Source organism: Balaenoptera physalus (genome assembly GCF_965194825.1).
Source record: "Balaenoptera physalus genome assembly, chromosome: 4".
Taxonomy (NCBI): domain Eukaryota; kingdom Metazoa; phylum Chordata; class Mammalia; order Artiodactyla; family Balaenopteridae; genus Balaenoptera; species Balaenoptera physalus.
This window is the reverse complement of record NC_138891.1, coordinates 79,734,073-79,747,305: the sequence shown is the minus strand read 5'-3', so window position 1 is coordinate 79,747,305 and position 13,233 is coordinate 79,734,073. Positions and strand designations below refer to the sequence as shown.

At 36.4% G+C, this 13,233-nt stretch overlaps 1 protein-coding gene across 5 annotated transcripts in view; it reads left to right on the top strand.

The window, feature by feature from the left end:
- GTF2E1 (general transcription factor IIE subunit 1) overlaps nt 1-13,233 on the top strand; it is a 60,478-nt gene that overhangs the window by 1,717 nt on the left and 45,528 nt on the right. For 3 of the 5 annotated variants that reach the window (XM_082460072.1, XM_082460075.1, XM_082460076.1), the window contains exon 2: nt 2,985-3,462. In XM_082460072.1, coding sequence (XP_082316198.1) covers nt 3,015-3,462 — 448 coding nt within the window. In that variant the 5' untranslated portion in view covers nt 2,985-3,014. Of the gene's footprint in view, nt 1-934; nt 1,019-2,984; nt 3,463-13,233 lie in introns of all 5 variants that reach the window. The other 2 variants (XM_082460073.1, XM_082460074.1) reach the window with 1 other exon arrangement.

Sequence of the window (13,233 nt, the reverse complement as noted above, 5' to 3'; positions counted from 1 at the left end):
ACAGTGTTCAGGAAGGAGGATTTTAGAGTGCAGAGATTTTGAACAAGGTGGCACAGCATGACTTCTTTGCTGAGTTCCAGTTTCATTTGTTCAGCCGCCTGCTGGACATCTTCACAGTAATATTCTGTGGTATTTCCTCAAAGACAAGCAACTAAAACTGAATGAATGCCTCATTTCTTCCAAACCTGTTCCTCTTCAGGTGTTAACCTGTTTCTCATAGTAGTACTTTTCTCTTCTAGTTACACTGGTTTAAAACAAATAGCTATATGTTATTGTTTAATAGGTATAATGTTTTAGTTTTACAAGGTGAAAAGAGTTGTGGAAGTGGTTGGTGGTGATAGTTGGTTAACATTATGAATGTATTTAACATTACTGAACTGTCTGCTTAAAAATACTTCATCGGTAAACTTTATGTTATGTATATTTTATCACAATAAAAAAAAATGGGAAAAAAACCCCAAATAGCTATTTAAAATTTTCCTACTCTGTAACTCCATTTCCAATGTATTATTGGGTCCTTTTGAGTTTGTTTCTCTAATAAGTTTCATTCATCCTGTCCTCTTATAGTTTTTCTTGTCTTTCGTAGTTTAGGTTTGATTACTATCGCTCTTAATGCTTCCACAGTGCCTCCATTTTCACTTCAGCCCGCTTCTCAAATTGTTTTAAGAGTCACTTTTCTAAGTAGGGAGTCTTATTATGTATGCTAGTACTTAATGGAACTCTTACGATGCCAACCTTGAAAGTCAAACACTTTACATGAATTATCTCATTTAATCTCATACATCAACTCTATGAGGAAGGCACTGTTAATCTGATGAAACTGAAGCTGAGAATTTTCCAGGGTCACAGGCTAAGAAATGGCGGAACTGGCATTCAAAACCTAAAACTATTGGACCACAGAGTTCTCTTGTCACTCCCTTTCTCAAATCTTTAGGGCCCCCTAGGGTGTTTCAGGAAAAGGTAACAGGCTGAATGATGTGGCACAGGGCCCTCCCCATGCAGGATGTGCTTTGGCCAGGTATGTAATAGTCAGGTACCCAGTTTGTTGGTAACAGTGGTCAGGGACTTATTCTGTATATTAGAGTCATCTAAGGAGCTTTAAAAATTAGTGTGATGCCTAATCTGGCCTGCCCAGACCAGCTGAAACAGAATCTCTGGGAATGGGGCCCAGGGTGGGTACTTTTAAATGCTCCCCAGATGATTCTGCTTTACAGCCAGGGTCGAGAACCATTGGCCTGGAAAATGGAGTATATGGGGTGGAAGGTCAGGGAGGGGAGTACAATAGTAGGAAATAATACTGGAAAAGTAGGTTATTTTGACATTTGTCTGCCATCCTTTGGCCTGTTTCCGAAGCCACATATTGTGTTCTGCCAACTGTTGACCATGTAAAACAAAATGAAACAAAAACCCCAAAACTAGGTTCAAGTTCAATGTATAGGCCAAATTGGAAAGAATAAAATGCATATCGCAGTGTGTCATGCTACTACTTTGGTGTTGAACCCAGGCACTTGCTTGGCATCCTTAAGCCTTGGGATGACAGGAAGGCTCTAGGACCACAGGTTTGGATCTAGGTGCTCCTTTGTTATCTCTTATATATAGTCATGCCTGAGTATTTACAATCCAAAATATAACTGACTTTCCTTTTATTTTTCCTTTATTAAAGGTAGGGTATTATATCCACCCCCCCCCCCACCATATGTGTATTCATTGGTTATTTAGGAATATCTTTTTAGAATAGTACTGTGGATATAAAACTGTTTCTTATAAAATAGGGTGATAGAGTTGATTACTGATTTTAAATAAAAGATTCAATAGAAACTAGTATTAATAACAATATGATTCCCTGTGAAAATAATTCAATAGGATGTCTGTTAAAAATTTCCTTATAGTGTAGGGAAATTTCATTTGATATAGTCTGTGATACAGTCTGTGTGCCTGGCCGTTTTTAGTTTGAGATGTATTAAATTGATATAGATGGTGTCTTTATTAACAGGTGCTTCCTAAGCACATTACATTCTCATTTATTCATCACAACAACCTCATTGAAGTAGTTGATATTATCCTTGTTTCTCAGAGAGTGAAGTGTGGCTTGAAGTTGTTAAGGGACTTGCTCAGGATGACACAGCCACTAAAACAAGGCTATCTGACTCTAATTCCAAATCCCAGGCTTTTTAACAACCACATGAAAGTCTAGCCCATGCCAGTTTGGGCTTCTAGAAGACAGCTTTCTGGGTACAGTTAGCTTCTACTTGTCCTGCAGGGGATCCAGTATTTAAGGATATCTTGGTGTTTGTTGTTACTGTTTTTTAGAACCGTATAGCGTTTGCTTATTTGGTCATTTAACTTTTCAAGGTTGGTAAAGCTGTCTGGATATAATTGTTAATTTCTTTCAGATTTATAACAGTAATTTTGCCAAACATCCCAGCTGGTGATTACTTAGGCATTTCTTGGTTTGTTGTGATTTTATTGTGAGAGCATGACTATGTAAAACATCCTAGAATCTATCTTGGTAGAAAATTTTTACTCAAGAAGAGAAATAAAGGCACTTAAAAGAATATGCTAACTGCTAAGTTTCTCAGGGTTTTTTTCCCCCAGCATTCCCAAAGATCTGTAACATTAAGAATAATGAGACTTCGTTTAGATTTTTGTGTTTCTCTTTCTGAAATAAAGTGAGCTTGATATAGTATATCATTGCTATAAGTAATGTTAATTTTTGGAATTAAACACACAGTAGGTCATGAAAGTAACCATTTAAGAAATATGTCAAGCTTTTAAGATGTAATCTTTTGTGTACTCTAGAATAAAGTCTTGTTCTCTGTTAAATGCTTAGGCATTATAAGTCTTTTAAAAACAATGTTGTAAGTACCTTTGTGGCACTCCAAGAATAGCAATTACCAGCTACCTAATGGGTTGATTATTCTAGATTTAAAAGGATTACTTTGTCCTTATGCCTAGCTAATTTTCTCTTTTTTTTCTGAATTCAGTACATTTAAAGTTGAAGTTTGCTGCTAAAGATGGCGGATCCAGATGTCCTCACTGAGGTTCCTGCAGCATTGAAGCGGTTAGCCAAGTATGTGATCCGGGGGTTTTATGGCATTGAGCATGCTTTGGCCTTGGACATCTTGATCCGAAACCCCTGTGTGAAAGAGGAGGACATGCTGGAGCTGCTCAAGTTTGATCGGAAGCAACTTCGATCAGTCTTGAATAATTTAAAGGGAGACAAATTCATCAAGTGCAGAATGAGGGTAGAGACTGCTGCAGATGGGAAAACCACTCGCCACAACTACTACTTTATCAATTATCGTACTCTTGTTAATGTGGTAAAATATAAATTGGACCACATGAGAAGGAGGATTGAAACTGATGAGAGAGATTCCACCAACCGGGCTTCCTTCAAATGTCCTGTCTGTAGTAGTACTTTTACAGATTTAGAAGCTAATCAGCTCTTTGATCCCATGACAGGTGAGATTGTTCCAGTTTATGAATCTTTCTTTTAAGTAACTTTTTAAAGTATGTATTCTTTTTCTTAAGTTGATTCATCTAGTTTTTAAACTGATCATATATATCATTATAAAAGTGGATATATTGGTGTAAGTAAGCATACAGTCATTCTTAGTCTTAATGTCCTGTTTGACTGTCATACTACTTTTAGAAGCTGTTGCAAAGCCTTTCTCCTTTACAAGGGAGTACTCATCCATGGACTGTTCTTTTATCCATGGCCCTCTACCTCTGTTTTTGCCCCCATCCCTTATTTACAACTGCAGCCTAATCTAAAGGGTTGACTTTCTCTACCACTTTGAGGCTATTCTGACTTTACTAAGTTTACATTTGAACTCTTCATTCAACAAATATTTGAGTATCTACTTGTGCCAGTCACTGTCAGACAGTTATAATAAATATGTATTATTAGAACTTAAATACTTTGTTAGTGGAAGTGCAAAGTGCTATCAGGAGGACATAACTCGGGCATCTAATGTGGATTTGGTGAGGCCTCTCAAAGAAGTTTAAACAGCGGGGGCCTGAAAGATAAGTAAAAGTTAGCCAGATGAAATAAGAGGGGCACTCTTTCCAAGTTAACAATAGATATTTAGTTTCTTAGCCATTCATTAATGGAAGCGAATCGTCAACAGGAGTTATAAATTGCTTCATTTAATTAAATGCTTTAGTTTTAAGGATTTTTCTAATCAACACAGAATGTACAAAGCATGTTTCTTCTAAAAATACATGTCTAACATTAACATGGGACACTTTAAAGTGCTAGGTTATACTGTACATAACTATACATAACAGTATAGTTATGCTGTTATTTGTAAACTGGAAGAGAGACTATAGTTTTACTAATTACTCAAGTGGATCAATTTTGTGTTAAAAATTTGTAAAAATCTATAGAAAGAATCACAGCTGTTAAGTTAGATTGTCCCTTTGTTATGGCTGAATTCAGGAGTATAGGTTACTTTTTAGTTCATAGATCTGACTTTAAAATAACTATCTGAAAAGTATAATTTAAACTTTTACACATGAAATGTTTTATTGTAAAAAAAATTACAGGTTTATGTACATGTTTAATTTTGTATATGTTATATATTGTACATTTTAAAGAATTAAAAAAAATTTTAATGGGAAATAATGCCAACATCAATTAAGATTATTCACAAAAAGAGCAGTGATGGCCTATGACTTTTTTTTTCCCCTTATTTACTGTGAAGCAGTCATCTTGGATGAAAAGTCATTTAAAGAATTCACATTTGTCTTAAATGTTTAATTTGTCTGAACCTAACTATTTACCTTGAAAGGGCTTAACTAGGAGAGGTCTTGGTTATGAGAAAATCTTAGCCATCCTGAGTATAAGAATTGCTTGAGTGTACTATAGAGGAAGGTTGTAGACTATATCTGGAGCTCTTTCAAAGTAGACTAGAAAAGTCTCATGATTTTTGCTATTCACTCTAACAGATTTCTTAAAGGAGCTCTGGGTTTTGGTTTTTGATTTTCTGCAGATGTTGGTGTTACAGTGGTCGTCTTCGTCACTCTTGACTGCAGTGAAGGTGTTATCCAGTCCCTCAGAGAGGGTAATCTAAAGGAATATGCTTCTACTACATTCATGCATCACTTGATTCTTATTTAATTTCATGAAAGTTTCTAAAAGGAAGTTATCCCACTACTTATATATCAGTATTTAGGAGTTTGATTCATGATGCTCTTCGAATTTTACCTAGGGTTTGTGTCTGAATGAAATTAGTTGTAATCAACAGGTGGCTTGTGGAAGAGATGGCCTGACCAAATATAGTCAAGATTATTTGTGTGAGGGAATTGAGATAGGGTAGGGAGCATGAAAACATATTATGAAAGAGAGCTAAAACTGAAACAGTTGTTTTGTGGCCAGTCTGAACAGAGACTGTATTCTTAATATGAGGGTTACGGTCAACATGATGGTGGAAAGAAGGGGTTCAGGAGAGCAAGAATAAGTCACTTTACATTGGTATCGCTCATGGGAGGATGCCCTGATCAGCCAACACTAATAGTCAACTTAATTGGCAGTTATGTCTCAGTGAAGCCTGAGATACCATGATTGAAAATTCTTAATTATTGGGAACCCTCTTTATGAGAATATACTTGCCTTTTGATTATAATTTGGTTTTTCATTTGGACTTTCCTTTACAGAGAGAATATGATAATTGGGTGATATTAGACCCCCCAACCTCCTTGTCAGTCTGGTTTTGTTTTGTTTTTCCACTATTAGTACCTTGACAACCCTCCCTTGTTCTTCTATACATTCCCTTTAGAAATCTTGGACTTTTTCCCTCTGTTCCCTTCCTGTTTTGCTCAGTATTCATTTCTCTCCCCCTCATTTTGAAGAAGACAAGAAATAAACATTTGGTATGTGTATCGGAGGAGGAGGAGGGAAGTTTTTCTGCTGTAATATTTATTCTCTGTTTAAATTGATAGTTAACAGTTTTCATTCGAAGCCAGTGCTGTACAAAGCTGTTCTATTTCTTGGTTGCTATTGGAGATTGATGGTGTTTCTGACCAGTGATGGAGGTATCTAATGGGCTTCTATCTCCATTCCAATGTCAACAGTTCTTAGGTTTATTAACTATGGTTTATATTAGCAATTGGTGGTATTCAGGAATTAGATTTGAAGCCTTCTAGGCTTTACTTCTTCCCTGATAAAAAGTTCTTAACTCAAGTATATGGGCAACTCTGCCACTGGACAGAGAGTAGTGACTCCTAGATGAGTATCCAGGAATTCTGGGCTCAGGAAATTGGGTCCAGCAAGAATTGTTTTACCGGCATTAATTCACACATAAGCCAGCAATTTTCTTACTTCAGTTTATAGCTTTTCCCTCCCCCACCTCTCTTTTTCCTGAAAATTGTAGATTCTTTCCATACTTCCCACTTAGATTCTGCCCTTGGTTTCTGGGGTTGAACTCTCCCAGTGTTTGATGCTTGATATGTATAGCTAATTTTATTTTATTTTATTTTTAACATCTTTATTGGAGTATAATTGCTTTACAATGGTGTGTTAGTTTCTGCTTTATAACAAAGTGAATCAGCTATACATATACATATATCCCCAAATCTCCTCCCTCTTGCATCTCCCTCCCACCCTCCCTATCCCACCCCTGTAGGTGGACACAAAGCACCGAGCTGATCCCCTGTGCTCTGCGGCTGCTTCCCACTAGCTATCTATTTTACATTTGGTAATGTATATATGTCCATGCCACTCTCTCACTTCGTCCCAGCTTACCCTTCCCCCTCCCTGTGTCCTCAAGTCCATTCTCTATGTCTTTGTCTTTATTCCTATTCTGCCCCTAGTTTCTTCAGAACCTTTTTTTTTTTTTTTTAGATTCCATATATATGTGTTAGCATACGGTATTTGTTTTTCTCTTTCTAACTTACTTCACTCTTTATGACAGTCTCTAGGTCCATCCATCTGCTAATTTTATTAAAATGGAATAGCCTAGCTTTTGCCCACTAGTCCCTGGTTTCAGAAACTTAATCAGGCAAAATCAGCTGTTTTATTTCCTGAAATATGGGGGTCTTATGTAATCAGAACAAAGGTAGCATGGCATGAAATCCATCAATCAGCAGAATAGCATATTGTAGTTCATAAATGCATGTTTTAGATTTAGCAAGGCTCTGACCATGTGAAGAGACTTAGCATTTCTACTTTAGCAATCTCAACCACAGTGATTTCATTAATGACACTTCTAAGTTAAATTCAGCAACATTCTTCCCCAAAAGGGAGGGGGCGATTGTATTTTCTTTTTAGGTGTTAAAGTTAGATGATATGGAAATAGCTTTATATTTTCCATTTTTAATTTAAAAATTATGCAGCCATGGTGCCAGAAAAAATTTTGAAGAGAAAAAATTACGACAAAACCACCACCCTTTTATGTGTTATTTATAATTACAGTCATAGTCAAGAATAGTTTGTGATCTTTTGGTCCCTTAATGTACCAACTCTCCTGTGTCTACCTAGTGTTCTAAATATGTTTTTAGGTGTGATTTTCTCCCCTGTTTTCCTTTCCACCCCTTTAGGGCACTTTGATTATATATATATATATATTTTGCTGGTATAGATATGACACTTTGAATATTTTTGTATATATAGCATTTTATTCTTGTTTTTAAAGTTTTTCCTTAAGGATTCTCAGCAGTGGGAGTATTAGGTGAAAAAATATAGTTTTATAGCTTCTGTAAAGGCACATAAGGCAATGTAGTTTTATTGTGGGTTGGGTAAAATTGTTAGGTGTTTGAATTAGAAATAGTTTGGGAGCCCCTATTACTGAATTCACCTAGAGACCAGGGGATCCCATTTTAAATAAACTTTGAAGTAAGTTAAATTTTTAAAAAAGGAATCTTATAAATGTTTGTTTAATACAATCTTATAAATAGGAGCTAAGAGATTATCTAGTTCAACTCATCAAATGTGTGTGGGTACACACACACATGTCTGTTATACTGTAGGTTTTGGAGGATCTTACAAAGTAATAAAAAAATGTAGGGCCATATAGATTTCCAGAATGTTTTAAATGAGTACTGGGGAAGATACGATAGCTTTCATGGAGATTCAGCTTTTGTGTGGCTCCATGGAAAAGACTTAGAGTCAGGTAGATTTTAGGATTAGTGTAAAAGAAGTCTTTAAAAACTGACTCTAAAATGTGTCCAATAAATAACTCTTAAAAATAGCCAACAGTGGAAACAGACCTCTTCCAGTGGTTAGTTCTGAGTCACTCAGAATATTCAAGTAAAGTTCTTATCTACTTGGGATATTCATTTCTAAGTTTGGTGTTAAATCACGAGTCCCTCTTTTCCTTGTGACTGCAGGAATGCTTTTTGATTTAGACAGATCAGCTTCCTGATCCCCACATCATTGAAATTCCTCTTCAGTTCCTTTAACCTAACATTTTAGGTCAGGGTCCTGTATTCATGAGCCTCTTAAAGACTTGTTTCCTTCGTGCTCACCTTCATAGAACAGGCTTTTTCCTGTCTTCATCTCTCTCTACTTAAGGCAAGAAGATGTCTTATAAGCAGTGTTTCCAATTCCTGAAATGCTAAAAACACAAACAAACATAAAAAGAAATCTTTCTAGGATTACTTTGCTCAGTTGCTGGTTTGGAATCTTTGCCCAGGATGGGTTCATTAGAAACTTATACTGGAAAGCTCAGAGGTGTGGATTTTGGGGAGACTGATGATGGGACAGAAGGAAGGTGATTATTAGAATAAGTTAAAAAAAAAAAAAAACTAGTTATGGAAAAATAGTAAGGAACAAATGTCTTCTCTCTGCTACCCTTCACTTTCCACCAAAAGCTTTAGGGCTGATTTTTTTTAAATTTTGCTGCTCTTGATTTTAAGGGTTTGAAAACTTTTTTTTAAAAAATCATCTGTGTTTTATCTTTTTTGTATTTTGAAGCTGATTACATAGGAACAAACTTATTTGTGAAAGGTTGCTTTTTAGTTTTGATGCTGGCATATAACATTCTGTTGATTATTGTCTTTCAAATAGTCATATCAAAACCACATACTTTTTGCCTGCTCACTGCATGTTGAGATGAATTTGATTTGGGCCTAATTCAGAGAATTTATTATTGATATAAGCTTCAGTATTCAACCAAGTACCACACTTCAATTTATTGTTTTCCCTCCCAGGCATAATACATTTTTTCCCCTTTATAATGAGTTCCAGAATCTAGGAATAATGCATGATTAGACCAAACCTAGATGTGTTCAGTTAAGGAAGGACAGAAGCGAGTTTCATTGATTAAATTGAGTTTTGGGGGTAGAGTTATATTGGGTACATTATGAATACATTTGAGATCTTCTGAAATTAAAAATACATTAAACGTACTTCTATTTTTTTTTCCTTTTGCATGCAAATGAATATTTTACAGTGTTATATGTTCTGCAGTGAATTGCTAAAGGATGATTTTTCAAATTCCATTTTATTATAGGTAAAATAATTGTATAAAATATATAACTCTGCTCCTCTCATGTCTGTTATTATTTTATAATAGCAATTCCTTTTTTCATACACTTCCCCTTGCCCAAGTAAACTGAAGAAATTTGCTTTATGAAATAAGTTTGGAAATTAGAATAAAGGGTGACTTTCTGAGACTTTAGTATTTGGCTTAACATATTAATATATATACCCCTGAACATTTTGAGTTATAAAAGGTTTAACAGACGACTTGATAGTGCTTTCAAAGAATATCCCAAGAATGACTGTGTAACTTCTGTGTATTAAAAGGAGTCGAGTGATTTTGGAGAATTCAAAATAACATTTGTTTTCTTTCTTCTAAAAATACGTAAGTAATATATGAATGTAAACTTGTTGAAGACTCAAATAACAGAAAAATAGATAGACTAAAATGGCAAGCCTAGTTTTTCTTCTCTATGGTCTCCCGCGCAACCCAGTCCCTCCTCTCTCCATCTTTCTCTCTGTTGACAATTGGTAAGTTTTATGATTATATAACGTTTCACTTTATGTCTCCAACCCCACCTCACCCTCCCTCCTCCATAAGCCTTTTTGAAATCTGAGAAAGCAAGGTGATTATTTTTTTTTTTGACAGGAAAGTAGGATTTATTGGTGGGCATGAGTAAGGAGGGGACAGTGCCAAAGCTCTCATGAGTGAGAGCCGTTTGTCCAGGAGACCACAACTAGGGATGTATTTGACTCCACAGCCATCCGGGATGAGCCGCTTTTCTGCTGCCATGTTTTCATATTCATCTGCATTAAACTTAGTAAATCCCCAGTTCTTAGAGATGTGGATCTCCTGGTGGCCAGGGAACATGAACTTGGCCCTGAGTTGGGCCTCAGTCACGTGCTCCTTGTTCTGCAGCTTGGTGTGGATGGATATTATGACTTGGCCAATGTGGACCCTAGCCACTGTGCCCTGGGGCTTTCCAAAGGCACTGTACATACTTGTCTGGAGTCCAGATTGGGGACAGCATCCAGACATGAATGTCCACTGGAAAGGGCTGTCTCCAAGGTCCCTTAGGGCAACCTGTATAAGCACTGCCCAGGAGGCTGCTGTTTGTAGCCATTGCACACCAGGCCTCCACAGGGAAAGTGATTCTTAATTAAATATTTTGTTGTTATAACAGCTCTGGTTATTAATGCTTGACCAACTTATGTTAGTATTGTAAGGGTTTTTCAGAGCACTTATTACATTGGGTCTTTTTGTGTAATCAGTGTTTTCAGTGGGTATGTCATTTTCAGAGGGTTTTTTTGTTTTGTTTTGTTTTTTAAGCAGTGGCTATAAGACAGCAAAGTGACAGTGTATTAGGATTCCAGAGCCATGGCCGGCTTCCAGTCTTGGGCTATGTTAGTAACTATTCCCTGGGCAAATCCTACAATCATTGTAGGCCTTTTTTAAGGATATGTAAAATGATAAGTTCAGTCTATTCTATACCATATATGGTTTCTTTCAACTCTAACTTCAAAGCACCCTTTGATTTGGAGAATAGTTGACAGTTTAAATAGAGAAGCTATTAGAGAAGCTTGGGGATGTTTTATCACTGCTTTTAGAAGATAATGTCACTTTGATTAATTTGAAATCCTAGGTTAGGAACTGAAACACCTTGTTATAGTAGTGTTCGTATAGAAAATATGCTATGTTGAATTAGGCCGTCTTCAGAACACATTGTGGCATAATGGGGAATAATATTTAGGATTTTTGGCAGTCTTATTTTCCCAAGCTCTCCAGTTTACTCCCTTTCCTCATATATACATAATCTATAAAATATTCAGTGGGAGGGGAACCAATGTCCAAATTTGATTCCTAAGATATATACAGTGGTTGGATTTTTACAGAGTGGTAAAATTAATACCATATGTTAGTGATGTGTCTTGAAGTTTGTTTCCTCTTTATTTCACTAAAATCCTAGCGATTCTAGTCCCAGTAACTTGGTTTTAACATGGAACTGTGAATTGTCTTCTGTTTTGTTTTGTTTATCCTAGAAGCTTCTTGAGTGAAGGGAAGTCAAAAACTTTTACTCAAATTTTTTTCATAGAATTGTCTAGAAACATTAAGCCGTTATCTCTCTTTTTCTTTAACATCTTTATTGGAGTATAATTGCTTTACAATGGTGTGTTAGTTTCTGCTTTATAACAAATTGAATCAGCTATACATATACATATATCCCCATATCTCCTCCCTCTTGCGTCTCCCTCCCACCCTCCCTACCCCACCCCGCTAGGTGATCACAAAGCACTGAGCTGATCTCCCTGTGCTATGCAGCTGCTTCCCACTAGCTATCTATTTTACATTTAGTATTATATATAAGTCCATGCCACTCTCTTACTTCATACCAGCTTACCCTTCCCCTTCCGCATGTCCTCAAGTCGATTCTCTATGTCTGCGTCTTTATTCCTGTCCTGCCCCTAGGTTCTTCATAACCGTTTTTTTGTTTTGTTTTGGTTTGTTTTTTAGACTCCATATATATGTGTTAGCATACGGTATTTGTTTTTCTCTTTCTGACTTACTTCACTCTGTATGACAGACTCTAGGTCCATCCACCTCACTACAAATAACTCACTTTTCGTTTCTTTTTATGACTGAGTAATATTTCATGTATATATGTGCCACATCTTCTTTATCCATTCATCTATCGACGGACAGTTAGGTTGCTTCCATGTCCTGGCTATTGTAAATACAGCTGCAATGAACGTTGTGGTACATGACTCTTTTTGAATTATGGTCTTCTCAGGGTATATGCCCAGTACTGGGATTGCTGGGTTGTATGGTAGTTCTATTTTCAGTTTCTTAAGGAACCTCCATACTGTTCTGCATAGTGGCTGTATCAATTTACATTCCCCCCAACAGTGCAAGAGGGTTCCCTTTTCTCCACACCCTCTCCAGCATTTATTGTTTGTAGATTTTTTGATGATGGCTATTCTGACTGGTGTGAGGTGATACCTCATTGTAGTTTTGATTTGCATTTCTCTAATGATTAGTGATGTTGAGCATCCTTTCATGTGTTGGTTGGCAATCTGTATATCTTCTTTGAGAAACGTCTATTTAGATCTTCTGTCCATTTTTGGATTGGGTTGTTTGTTTTATTGATATTGAGATGCATGAGCTGCTTGTAAATTTTGGAGATTAATCCTTTGTCACTTCCTTCATTTGCAAATATTTTCTCCCATTCTCAGGGTTGTCTTTTGTCTTATTCATGGTTTCCTTTGCTGTGCAAAAGCTTTTAAGTTTCATTAGGTCCCATTTGTTTATTTTTGTTTTTATTTCCATTTCTCTAGGAGCTGGGTCAAAAAGGATCTTGCTGTGATTTATGTCATAGAGTGTTCTGCCTGTGTTTTCCTCTAAGAGTTTGATAGTGCCTGGCCTTACATTTAGGTCTTTAATCCATTTTGAGTTTATTTATGTGTAGGGTGTTAGGGAGTGTTCTAATTTCATTCTTCTACATGTAGCTGTCCAGTTTTCCCATCACCACATATTGAAGAGGCTGTCTTTTCTCCATTGTATACTCTTGCCTCCTTTATCAAAGATAAGGTGACCATATGTGCGTGAGTTTATCTCTGGGCTTTCTACCTGTTCCATTGAACAGGTTCTATATTTCTGTTTTTGTGCCAGTACCATACTGTCTTGATTACTGTAGCTTTGTAGTATAGTCTGAAGTCAGGGAGCCTGATTCCTCCAGCTCTGTTTTTCTTTCTCAAGATTACTTTGGCTATTCGGGGTCTTTTGTGTTTCCATACAAATTGTGAAATTTTTTGTT